We start from the raw sequence: 13,382 nt of genomic DNA, 5'->3' as shown, positions 1-13,382 counted from the left end.
AGCTTGTGTTCTCCCATTGCTTCCCCTTCTGCATACCAGAATCTCTTTGGGGTTTAGAGTTTTTAGAATGAGACAGGTCAGAAGCAATACAAAGAACCTTTAAAGCCCTTTAAAGCAAACCTTTAAAGCAAACAAAATTATTATAAATGTGAGATATACGTTTATCAGCATACAAAGTTGTCTTTTCTTATTTTGTGACCATTTAAATTAATGTATGCATCTTGAACCTGTTTGGCATTTATGTGGAAGCACAATATCACGTGGCACTAGCAGAATCTTTTGAGGGCTATGGAAAAAGTCATTGGAAGCTTGGTAGCAAATCATTATATTGGGATGATACAGAATTAGAGCTTTGAAGAGCACAGTTCTTAGTGCACAGCACTAGAAGACTTTTGTCTTCATAGGCTGCCTGTGGTTATGTGAACAGGCGCAAAGCCTACTTTGTCACCAGCCGGTGCAGAATTTCCAGGTGGAAAGAAGTCCAGTCACTAGTGGTATTCCCCAGGGCTCAGTATTGGGACCAGTCTGGTTTAATAACCTCATCTGGACGAGGGGATCGAGGGCACCCTCAGTAAGTTCACAGACAGCACTAAGTTGGGCAAGGGTGTTGATGTGCTGGAGGGCAGGAAGGGAAAGGTCTGCAGAGGGGTCTGGACAGGCTGGATTGAAGGGCTGAGGCCAGTTGTGTAAGGTTCAATAAGGCCAAGTGCTGGGTCCTGCATTTGGCTCACAACAATCCCAGGGAATGCTACAGGCTGGGGACAGAGCGGCTAGAAAGAGGCCTTGTGTGAAGGGACCTGGGGGTGACAGCAGCTGAACATGAGCCAGGTGTGCCCGGGTGGCCAGGAAAGCCAATGACATCCTGGCTTGGATCAGCAATAGTGTGGCCAGCAGGAGCAGGGCAGTGATTGTTCCCCCGTCCTGGGCACTGGTGAGGCTGCACCTGGAATCCTGTGTTCAGTTTTGGGCTCCCCAGTACAAGAAGGACATTGAGGTACTGGAGTGTGTCCAGAGAAGAGCAGCAAAGCTGGTGAAGGGTCCGGAGCACAAGTTAGGAGGAACAGCTGAGGGAACTGGGGTTATGTAACCTGGAGGAAAGGACACTCAGGGGAGACCTTATCACTCCTTACAACTGCCTGAACAGAGGTTGCAGCCAGGTGGGGGTTGGTCCCTTCTCCCAGGCAACCAGAGACAGGGCAAAGGAAATGGCCTCAAGCTGTGCCAGGGGAAGTTTAGGTTGAAAGTCAGGAAAAATATTTTTTCCTATAAGGCAAGTTAAGTGTTGGAACATGCTGCCCATAGAAGTCATGGAGCCACCACCCTAGAAAGTGTTCAAGAAATGACCAGATGTGGCACTTAGTGCCATTGTCTAGTTGACAAGGTGATGATTGATTAAAGGTCTTTTCTAATCTTAATGATTCAAAGTGATTTTGTCATTCAGATATGTCCCAAATGGATTTAAGCTTCTAACTTCTTTGGAAATAACCCCAGTGTGTTATCTGTCTGTGTTTCTAAATAAATGAAAAGGAAAAAATAACATGTTCATTACAATATATATATTGACTCCTTCTGTACCTTCCTGTAGTCAATTTACCAGTATAAATCAAACTATGAAGTGTTTCCTCATTGTGCTAATTTTCAGGCAGACCATATTAATTGGATATTTTCATTGTCTTTCTGTGCCTTTTCTCCTCCTTCAGAACATTAATGTGGATGCAAGTACAAACACTATTCCATCAGGAATTCCTCGAGAGCCGTTACCAGTTTCTTCTACATTGCCCAGGACCTTTGAAAGGTCTCCTTCGCCACCCCAGCCTACTGAGTAAGCACTTAATTACATGGGTATAATTATTCTGCTCTGCATCACATTTGCATTTTCTTTCATCAGGCAGAACAATGTAAATAGCTATTAAAATTTTAATCAATGAAAGAAGTAATATTTTGTTAGTAAAGGCAATAAAGCTTAATTTCTGAACAATACCATAATAGTGATTCAATCATAATAGTCATTTAGCAGAAGAAAATTTAGTGTTGTGGTTTAGTTTCTGTGAGTAGAAGTTGTTTAATGAATACCTTACTGTCTTGTATTTAGATAACTTTGAAACAGAGACCAAACCCATGGCCCTGTGGGCAGTACTGGTGTCCATACCATTAAAAAAGGTTTTGTAACGCTTTATATGGAACCTGTAAATCAAACAGCTGAGTAACTAAATGCTATTAGAACATGACAAATTAGAGGTAGTGTCACATTGCGCAGGAATATTTTTTTTTCTATTTTTGATAGCATTTTTAATGCAATGCTAGTCATCATGTGCTAGGCAAGTTATAGCTGTAACTACTTGCAGTCATACTCAGACTTTTTAGACCTGTTATTAAACCATTCATCTATCCTGAAGTTTCACTTTTCATGAGCCTTGCATCCTACTGAATGATTACAGGGACTCCAAAGTTGTGGATAAACAGCAGAGAGAGACACAGAGTACAGAAAGACTTTCTTCTTCCACTCTGAGTACTGCATGTAAATCGGTACAAGTCAATGGGGCTGCCACAGTAAGTGACCTTATTATTCACTTTTTCTTCATGATGCAGTTTGCATTTAACAGAATATTTATTGCTACCCAGTGTTGCCTAATCATGTGAGCCCAGCATCCTAGAATTTGTCCAGCTGCTTTAAATTTGCTTGTTTGGCTTCATGATTACTTGCACAATAGAATTATGCAATTAACAGTGCAAAGGAGATCTCCTTATCTGAATCTTGGTAGTATCTTTGAGGTAGAAGTATTAATACGTATGTTGATGTTGAAACCAGAGTATTCCTTGTGTTTCAGCTGGTTTAGAGTTTGAAGGGGAAGTATTTTGCCCTGTGCCAGTACCCCGTTTTTCTGGCATGCTGTTTCACATTTTACGTTTTCTTCAGGTTTATTGTCTCTGCAGCTTTTGTAAACCTCATAGTCAAACCCTCATCTGCATATTTAAGTGCAGCAGTCTTTTGGGACAGGACTTCACCCTTTTTTGTTCATAAAAGTTTTTTTTCCTCAGGATGCTTTGTTTAACTCTGTCCTGTTTGTTTCTGATTTCCCAGGAACTGCGAAAACCTAGTTATGCGGAAATTTGCCAGAGAACAACTAAGGATCCTCCTACATTGCAACCCCAGAAAGAACAGAAGCCAAACACTGTAGCATGTGGGAAAGAAGAAAAAAAGCCCACAGAAACAATAGAGAAAAACAGAGAACCTCCTCCTGCAAAGTCACATCCTGGACAACCCAAAGACCAGAGAAGACAGTCAGGACGCAGATCGTCCCCTCCAGCCGTTGGCAAACGCTTAAATAAAGAACAGAGTACCCCTCCAAAATCTCCTCAGTGAAAATAACACCTGGGAGGGATTTGAGAAGAGGTCTGTTTCCCACAAATTAAACCCATGTTCCCACTAAGATACCTGAGAATGAGTTGCTGGTTAGGAGCTTGCAGTGATACAAGGCATGTAACAATGCCTGCAAGTTATTTTTTTGTGAAATACTTTTTCCCCCTCTTGAACAAGCATTCTGTTTTTCTGGGTATTTCTGGATAGTTGTTCTAAATCTTACATTTAGATTGGTGCTTAATTGGAGGTGAAGCTTAGTGTGATTTTTTTTTTTTTTTTCCAAGATGTAAAATATTTGTCTTTAAAAAAAATCAACTTTCTATTAAGCCTCTCTGTGGCTGTGTGAGTGCAAGCTCTGTATAGTGAGTTTTTTCTAAACTGTTAAGCAGAAACATGCTGCTGCAATATTTTTAATGAACTGGTCTGCAAGTACATATCTAAATTAGTGTCCAAAAGACTGATAACGGCAGCTAGTGTGTAGAGTGCAAGAAAGTAGATATATTTTACAAATTAGTATGTGACCTTGAAGATTTTTTTTTATTGGGCTGCTGTACTAAGTGTCAGCAAACGAACTTGCACTTTTAGGTTAAATGAGTAGCTGTTTCTAGCATTTTTAAAAACTTAATCCTTTTTTGATGTTTTGCACACAAAAAAATTAATTCTACAGGGCACCATAGCAGTCTTTCTGAAATATTTCCTTTTTTGACTTACTGCAAGCAAGTAACCATCTTCTCACTCCAGAATAAAACTGATGTTATAATTTGCAAATACAAAGCACATTGTGAATAGAAAGAATCAAGTCTGTGAGCTTCTATGGTGGTGAAGCCTGTTAGTGGATGTTATCAGGAGAAAGCAGAGTAGCCTTCTTGTGATAACCTTAGCTTCCCTGTGCTTGTAAGGGAGTTAACTGAGTCAGCGCTGTATATTCTGGTTACCCCTGTGCTCTGTGTAGGCTTTTTTTTTAAACTTTGCCCCAAGTGCTCTTTGAAAGAGTTCATATCTTAGTCAGCCTTGTGTTGACATCTTCCTGTAACTACAAGCATTGGCATACGGATTTAAATTTTCCAAGACGTGAGATAATGGTGTTTGTTTTGTGTGGTGGAGGAAGAGATCCCTGATATTTACCTCTGGGATGAGGTTTCTCACACTTATTTACTTTAGAAGTGATGCGCTTTCTGAAGGACAAGGATGCACTAAATTAGCAAGTTTCTAATAAAGTTGAATATAAATTATTTTTGTTTTAAAATGCCTAAAGCTTTTCTTTAAGTGTTTAAACTGCAGGAAGTTCAGACAAAACTCATTCCTGCTGACTATGACAGTACAGTTTATTCCACAAAATGTTTATTTAAACAACTGATTTTTTTAAAGAATTATTTCCATCCAATATTTAAAGACTTGAATTTTATTTAAACTTGAAAATGACTTTGCCTTAACTTTTGTACAAGACAGTTTAGAGTTAATGAGGTCTGACCCCGTGGAGGGTTAGCATGAATGGCATACAGAATTACTCAGTTACAGTATGTATCTATTGTCACTGGTCTTACTGGGTAAACATACTGTAGTACAGGAACTAGCAGCAGTTTTTGTAATATACCTTAAAGATCTTAAACAGTTGATCTTTTTCAGATTGTTGAAAAACCTGTAAATGCAAATAGTCAATACTGTATTAAATATGTGCACTTGGAAGTGTGTGCTTTGCTTGTACAGTTGTAAATAATCAGAACATATAAAAAGGTACCCTAAAGAAAAAAATCTGATAAAAATTATTGATATTATAAATGTTGCTGTTGAGCTGGATGTAGATAAACTAAATGTTGTGGTTTGAATATTACTTTAATTTGTTGTTTTTTCTTTTTCTTATTTTATTCTGGTGTGTTGAACTGACTCTGCCTCTTCACTGCAAAAGGGAAATGGAACGAAAGTCTTATTTGAAAGCCCTCAAATATTTTCCTAAAGTCCCTTTAAAACCAAACAATTTAACCAATTCAAAAGTGTTCTGCAATGTAAATAATGAATTTCAGCAGTCAAACTGTAATTTTTAAGTCATTAATAAAAATCAAGTCTAATTGGGGAAAAACTTGACTGCTGCAAAAATATACACTGAAGCTTACTTGTCTGCTTTCAAGAGTATCAATGCGTGGTTCACAGAACTGTAAAGTAACTATAGAAGTGGACTCCTGATAAATTTCCTATTACAAGCATCAATTGTTAACTAGTTGGCATTGTAAATCCAGCCTGTTGTATGCTGCAGAATTGGTCAAAATAGGGCATGTGGAGTCTGTTGATTTTTCCTGTTCAAAAGCGCACTTTGTGAATGCTGTGGGAGGAGATAGGACCCCGACACCATCACCAAAACTGCTCAACGACTTCTGTCATTGATTTTTATCCCCTTCTCCTTTCCCCAGCGGCAGTGAAAGCGGTAGCTAGATTTGTGTATGGTTTAGGCCAGCTGTATGATTCATTTTGTTTGTCTGCTGCAAGTGAAAGGCTTTACCAGCTGCAAACAGTGGCAAGTGGTCCCTTCCAGCAGCTGTGAGCAGCTCGTCCCGGTGCTCGGCCGGTGCCCGAGGTGATCTGTTGAGACCAGTGGGATGTGTTGTGCTGTTCTAAATGTATTCTGCTGCCATTTGTGATAGGTCAATACACTGTAATTACTGCTTACCCAGCAACAGTCTGTTGCATCTAAAGTTTAAACCTTCCTCTGATGTGGTTTTATAGCTTTTTTAAAAAAAAAAGTGACACGCCAAATCGCTGTGTAATATACAATACAACTTCTCCTTACTGTATTTTGCTTTGAGATTTATTTCCCCCCTCCCCCGCAGTGACAAAATGGAGTTTTCGGAGTAGAGTTGTGAAGTTGCATGCAGACTGTTGCTATGATACAGAGAGGGATTAAAACATAGCTTTTAAAATTAAAAATCTCCCAAAAGCAGTAGCTGAGCTCAAGGTTCAGGGATCCAGTAATTAAAATTGGCATTTTACACTGTTAGAACTGTGTGGTGATGCTTTTCATTTTGAAAACAAGTCAAAATGGGATCTGAGGTTCTTCCAGGAATTTAACAAAAAAAGTTGCTTTCAAAACTGAATGTAATTTCAAGATCAGTCCCACCCTGTGACACTGTCACTTAGAAACGTGTGAGCAGTGGCAAGTTTTTTATGTTGCTGCCTTGTCCTTCAAAGCCTTGAGCCCTTGGCATGGAAGGCCCTTGTTGGAGTGTGGGGCAGTGTATCAGGAGCAACAGCTGACTGTAATGGTGCACACCTATCTCTGTATCTCCTTCAGCTACAGGTAGGGGTTTTGTGCTTCGAAACCTATTACACTAATAGCAGCAGACAATCCAAGATTTCTGAGGAGACCTAACAGCTGCCAATTCACAAAATAGAAGTGTAATATGGGAGCCTTTTTGAGGGTTTTTGTTTTTGTTCTTCTTCCATTAAGACTGGAATCAAGCTTACATGTAAACTATCAGTAATTTAAGTTTCCTTTTGTGTCATAAAAATGTAAAACTGTCTAATTTGAAAAAAAAAATATGTAGGTTATGAAAAATAAAGATTTAGGCACTGTTGAATTCCTGATTTTTTTAATTAAACATTTCTTCAGCAGTATTTTTCATTACCTTTTGTCTTTTGCTCCCATTTTTGGAAATTGTATATTTCTAATTTTGGGAAAAGAAACCCTTTTGCTTTCCTGTTCAACACAGCTCTTGTAACCATCACCTAAGGCTCTGTATCAGCAGCAAGAACCTCGGTGATATATCTCTGAAGGCTGCAGTGTCTTTCTCTATTAGGTAACTATGACTGTTTAACTTTTTTAAAGCAAACACAAAAGCTGATGTGCTGTTTACTGAAGGTTCTATTCATGGGTTTCATCAATTTATTAGATAAGGTGTTGACTTGGTCCTAAATATGGATTTTAATGTTTGGGTTGATGCTTTGGTTGCACGGCATTTGAATCTGGAGATGTCTTGGGATTATTTTTGGCTTTAGCTGGTGTTGGAAGTTCTTCTCGAAGAAGGTCTTGCATCTAGGAAAGAAGAGTTTTGAGTTTCTGTGATATCCTCTGTGTACATAAAAGAATAATTTGGAAATAATTCAAACACCACCCCACCACTCCCTTTTTTGTTTTGTTTTGTTGAGGTTTTTCTCTTACACAGCTATATCTGACCAATTATAACAATGGATGTAAGCATGGAAATATTAACAATTGCTGTGGTTTATATGCATCTTGGGAAGTACTGCAGTATTATTCCTCATGCTGATGGTTCTGTAAGCTCCTGGACAGGTTAGACTGTTACTGCTTCTATTTCCTCACTACTGTCTGCTCAGCAGAGTAAGCCAACACAGGAATACCAGCCTGCACTGGGCACTGTGAGCATCTCCAGGCTGGAAAATTCACTTAACCATTGGGCTTTGGTGGTGACCTGGGCTACAAGTAGTTGAAGGCAACCAGTTTTCACTTGAACATGGAGTATCCTGTTCTGCCCTTGGACAAATTTTTCAACCACTTAATGTGTAAAAAATGCATGGAAATTTGTCAGCAAAGTTGCCATAACTGTCTAATGTGGCTGTGGAGGACCACCCCAGCTCTCACAAAATTTGGGGATCTATTTGTTTGCACAACAAAACTGGGCAGTGTCCTCTTTGTGCTGATTTTCCTCAATAAAAAGTCATGTTCAGTGATGGCTGCAGCAATGTTCATGCTAAACACATGGTTTTGTGTCCTCTTGGGCATGATGAGAAAGAGTGAATGTAGAAAATTATGTGCAATTTGAGCATCCAAAGGTTACTTACTGTCACAGAAACTGATTCATTACGCTTTCATCCTAAGGCTTTTTTTTAGAAAATAAGATTTCATGAAGTTTTAAGTTTTCTAATATGCTTTTACTTCACAAACCTTTATAATAAAACCTCTTGTTCTGGTATAGCTGAGCTTTTATGACTGCAACCATTTAAGTCAGGGAAGGGATTGAATTTCAAATTCTGCTGGTGTATAGATGAAAGCAACGCTATGCACTTCATCTCTGCTTTTGAGAGAATAAGTCTGATGCCATCTGGTTATGGTAGCTCGCTTACTGCAGCCTCCACTCATCATGGGTAAACATCGTGGGATATATTTCAATGCCCAACATAAATTGATCTGGTAGAAATTTAGTTCCTATGGAAGGGGCACATGTAATACAGTTCCTGAGCTGTTGGGCCAAATAAGCACAGAAATGCTGCAAAGAGGCTGGCTGGCCTCAGCTGTGCCATTCTTCCCTCCTGTGTGCTCCCTCACATCTGCACGCTGGCTGCTCTGAAAAGTGTCCAGGAAAGAAGAGGGCTTGGAATAGGTCAGCAGCTTTTGTTGTACCAGCAGTACAGTGGAGGAAGGAACAGGAGTATAGTTGATGCCCAGAGAAGAGTGGCATGGTGATGGTCCTGGCAGGAGCACTGTACTGCAATCAGCTAAAGTAAACTGAGTGTTGGTACAATAGGCTTATGACACATTGAAGGCAGAAATCTTGGCTTAAATGTTGCCTTGCTCCCTCCAGTGTATGTGGCTCCAGTCATCAAGCTTGGTGATTTTTGAGCCTTTTTCTCACAATGGAGAGTAGAAAGGGTCCAATTTCTGCTCTAGTGTTTTTGGTTATTATGTGCAAACTGTAAATGTGCTAAATCTTTAATTTCTCTTATGACAGACTATGAAAGGTCTTTGTGCATCTTGCCACAACTGGTTTGGGAGCAGTTCACTGTTATGCAAAATGGAGGGCAGAAGTGGGTGGTGGGTGTATGCTGGGGAAGGGAGTCAAAAGATAAAATCACTGCCTAATTTCTCTGAATTCCCATCAGTTTGATGAGCAAATTGCTCTGTGTGCTTGTGTTCCGCACGTGGAGTGCGGAAGCCACCCTGCAGTCTGATGGCTTCACATCCCATTTGCTGAAGGCAGACTGAAGGCAGCTGCAGAGCAGTAAATGTACCATGGCTAAGGGTGCTCTGAGGAAGGAGGGGTAAAAGGAAGAATTTAGAGTTGTAAAACATCCCAAAGCTGGACAGATTAAGAAATCTACGTGCGTAGAATTGCTGGTGCACAATGAAATGTGTCTAATCTCTTCCAAAACAAAGCCACGCTCTCCATGCAGCTTGAGATGTCAGCCTGGGTAGGAGAGTGAGTGAGATTCAGCAGATCCAGCCTGTCCCCTCCAAGGCTGGGGTGTTTTCTAGGAATCCACAGTTGATAGGTTGTGGCTCACACAAATCTGTCACTTTTGCTCTTGTGTCTCCAACTCCAGTGTACTTAGCTCAGGTTTAGGGTGTCGGCACGAAACTGAGCCAGTCTGCACAGCATCTGCTCACAGCCCCCACAAGCCAGCCCTGTTTGAGGTGGGAGGCAGCTGGTGCCTCTCCTGCAGAAGGGCAGCAGGATGCACTTTGTGACGGGAACAAAGGTTTGCAGTTAAGTATGCTCTGTGGGGGAAAAGGCCTTTTTCTTAAATTGAACTTGGGATCTATGGTGTCTGTGCTGTCCTGACCTACACAGTCTCTTACTCCAGGATCTTGTTCTCCTTCAGAAATGGGATGTGTAAAATTCAGAGTCATTTTCCCTCTCTTGTTATATTCTCCTTTTCATCTCTAGTGAGTCAATGCTTTCTGTTCTTGGGAGCTGCGTTTGTGGTAGATGGCAGCTCCCTGCTCCTAAGAATTGCACCTGTTTTCAGCAATACAATAGACTCAGCATTTTGAAGCATTTCAGTTTGTTGGAGTTATATATTTTGTCCTACTCAGTAAAGCAAATTTGGTACTCAGAGGAGAATTATCTAGGTATGTGTTCAAAACTATAATGTATACAATAAATTTAAAAAAGTATGCTCTGTTTTTTAATTACAGTTGTCGCTGGGTTTACGGTGTTTGTGTGGTATGTTCTTCATTTCTGTGTTTACTGGAGTCTGTGTCCCTCCTGCATACTGGCAATGTCTCCATCTCCTCTGAGATGACTTGTGCTGGTGCTGAGGGAGGATTCCTGCCTTGAAGCTGTGGCAAATAAGTGTGGGAGAGACTTGTTGATTCAGACGGTGGACACAAGTGACAGATTTGCTAGAGTGATTTTCTCAGTAGATTTTACTGCTTGAACTGCCAGACAAATGCCTCCTTGGTAGCAAAGTCTGTTTCAGATAAACCTTTGTATTTTACTTTTCATTTGAGCTAGTGATTCCCATGGAGACAGAAACTCAGCCATGCTGGCTGCCATCCTGAGTGCTGATCCATGCTTTCATTCCAGCCTAGGAAATCCAAAGGCAGCCACACTGGGTTGGACATGTGGAAGTTATGTGCTGGTAATGTACATTGAGTTTAGAAATTAAAAAAAAAAAAAAAAAAGGCAAGATATGCTCTGTGGAACTCTTTTTTGTTAGTTCTGACATAGAAGAAGAGATACAGGTACCACAGGTGTTTCTGGAATGGGAAGGCGAGGAAGTACAGCAGAGCTGGACTTAGCAACACACCTTGTGTAGGCAGCCTCGTGCTTCACTGTTCAGCCTCAGTAGGTGCTGCTATCTCAGTGGTCCTGACAGCCCAGGATGCAGCAGATAAAAGCATTGATTTGGTGTGAAAAGTCACTACTTTGTTTCTGCTTCAAATTATGTAGAATTGCCTGAAATCAGGTGTGGAATCCCCCTTTCCTGTAACTTCAAGTTGTAATTTCTGTTGGGGGTTGCTCTTTAACTGTAAGGGGGTGAGTTGCTGATTGTCTATTGTATTTCTGGCCATGGTTTATCAAAGATTGGCTTTGTTGGATGTTGTAAAGTTGGTGACCTCCACAAGGCTGGAGAAATGGGCACCAACAGAAATCTTACAAAGTCCAGCAAAGGGAAATGCCGAATCCTGCACCTCCTGCTGCAGGAGCAACCCCATGCACCAGCTGGAGTGTGGAAAACAGCTTTGTAGAAAAGGACCTGGGGGCACTGGGTGGGCAGTGAGTTGGACATGAGACAGCAATGTGTCTGTAGAGTACAGCAGGCCAGTGGCATCCTGGGCAGCCCTCAGAGCATTGCCAGCAGGTCAGGGGGCAATGACCCTTCTGCTCTGCTCAGCACTGGTGAGGCCACACCTGGGCTGCTGAGTCCAGCACTGGGCTCCCCTGCCCAAAAAAAGTCATGGACACATTGGAGTGAGTACAAGTGAAGGGCTGTGAAGATGATGAAGGGATTTGGAGCATCTGTCAAGGAGAGTGTGAGAACAAGGGACTGTTCTTCCTGGAGAAGGGACAGCTCAGGAAGATCTTGTCTGTGTGTATGAATACCTGAGGGGGAGGGAAAAGATGTTGGAAACATAGTCTTCCCAATGGTGTTCAGTGAATGGACAAGAGACAGTGTGCATGAACTGGAACAGGGAATTCTCTTCAGGCAGAAGAAACCCCTTTGGTTTTTCTAAGGATAATTCAGCACTGGTGCAGGTTGCCTAGAGAGATTGTCCCCATTTGTGGAGATACTTATTGTCACCAGAGTCAGCCTCCCCTGACCCACAGCCACCTTCAGGTGTTTGACAGCATTTCCAGGGACATCTAAATGTTTCCTGACTTGATTCCATTTCTCTGAGAATTGGTGATTTAAAAATTCCTGTGGAAGAGAAGAGCAGGCTGAGCCAGGTGACTGTGGGGATTTCTCATGCTCCATGGAGGCTTGGACCACGACTGCAAGACATTCTCCATTAAGAAATGTAAAATGTTGGTCTCCTCTGCTTCTTACAGTTGTCTTCCCATCCCTTGCCCACAGCTGCCAAGACAGACTGAGCTCAGCATGGTAAAAACTCCCTAGCAAATGACACTAGATTTGACTTGCAAGCACTTAAATGGGGAGTGTGTATGGCTGTTGTCTGCTAATACAACATAAAAGAGCGAAGGATGTGTATATAATACACAGAAATTAAGTTACAGACCACTAGGCAGTGGTTGGGACTCAGCTTACAGATGTACATAAATTGAATTGTCTGCTTGGTCCATGGAGATTGGATCAATAGCCAGGGGAGCCTGGAGAGCTGTTCATCTGCATCTTGATCAGCTGAATTTTGATTCTGTGTCTTGGATCTGCTTGAGGAGCTCTTCAGTTCTATTGAAATATAAAGGCACACATTTACACAGCTTGTACAGACACCTGTAGCTCAAAGGCTTGATCTGTGAACTTGATTTCACATGTGCAAACAGCCAAGTGATGCAATTCTTTATTAATATAAACATGCCTAGCATGTTTTTTATTACGGTCTTTGTTAGGAAACAGCTGCAACTCATAGAATGGTTTTCTATTTGCTATTAAATGTTTTCCCATTCAGCACAAACTATAGAAACATAGAGGAGTTCTGGCCTGAAGGGGTCTCATGAGGTACACGGTGCTAATAATGCCAAAGAAGTGGGTTCAGTCCCCTCATGGGCCTTTCACTGAGAGTTGGACTTGATGATCCTTGTGGGTCCCTTCCAACTCAGAATATTCTGGGATTCTGAGGTCTTTGGTTCAACGCTTGCTCAAAGGAGGATCAGAGCTTGTTTCTTAGGGCATTATCCATTTGAGCTTTGAAAGCCTTCAAGGATGGAGACTGTACAATCTCTCTGGGCACTCTGCTCTGATGTTTGATTGCCCTTTTGGGGAAGGGCTTTCTCCTTAAACCCTTGTGCCTCTTGCCTCTTGTTCTCCCTCTGCCCTGCTATACAGATCCCTGTTCTGTTCCCTAGATGGCTCCCCATAGGTATGGAGGGGGCTGCAGGTAAGGTTTCCCAAAATAATCCCACCTCAGTGCTGACCAGTGCCAGCTCCCTCAGCCTCCCTGCCAGGGCGAATGCTCCAGCCCCCACTTTGGTGAACTCCTCCGGACTGGCTCTAATTTACTGGTTTTATTGGCCTAAAACCTGAGCCAATACTCGAGCTGCAGTTTGCCTTCCAGAACTATTCCACACACAAGAGAATTATTCTAGTTGTCTTTCACCGTTGCATAACTAGAGACTCAAAAATTTCAGAACCCTGCTTCTCCTAAGAGGTTGTGTAGTACTTAACAAAG

The 13,382-nt window shown here is 41.5% G+C and overlaps 1 protein-coding gene across 3 annotated transcripts in view; it reads left to right on the top strand.

Moving 5' to 3' along the window:
• Positions 1-8,283, top strand: part of LARP4B (La ribonucleoprotein 4B) — a 57,255-nt gene extending 48,972 nt beyond the window's left edge. For all 3 annotated transcript variants that reach the window (XM_038123785.1, XM_038123776.1, XM_038123767.1), the window contains 3 exons: positions 1,701-1,822; positions 2,439-2,550; positions 3,083-8,283. In XM_038123785.1, the coding sequence (XP_037979713.1) occupies positions 1,701-1,822; positions 2,439-2,550; positions 3,083-3,364 (516 nt within the window). In that variant the 3' untranslated portion in view covers positions 3,365-8,283. The remainder of the gene's footprint in view (positions 1-1,700; positions 1,823-2,438; positions 2,551-3,082) is intronic.
• The last annotated feature ends 5,099 nt before the right edge of the window (positions 8,284-13,382 follow it).

This window comes from Motacilla alba, chromosome 2 (assembly GCF_015832195.1).
Source record: "Motacilla alba alba isolate MOTALB_02 chromosome 2, Motacilla_alba_V1.0_pri, whole genome shotgun sequence".
NCBI lineage: Eukaryota > Metazoa > Chordata > Aves > Passeriformes > Motacillidae > Motacilla > Motacilla alba.
The sequence above is the reverse complement of the archived record's forward strand: the minus strand, read 5'-3'. Positions and strand labels throughout refer to the sequence as shown.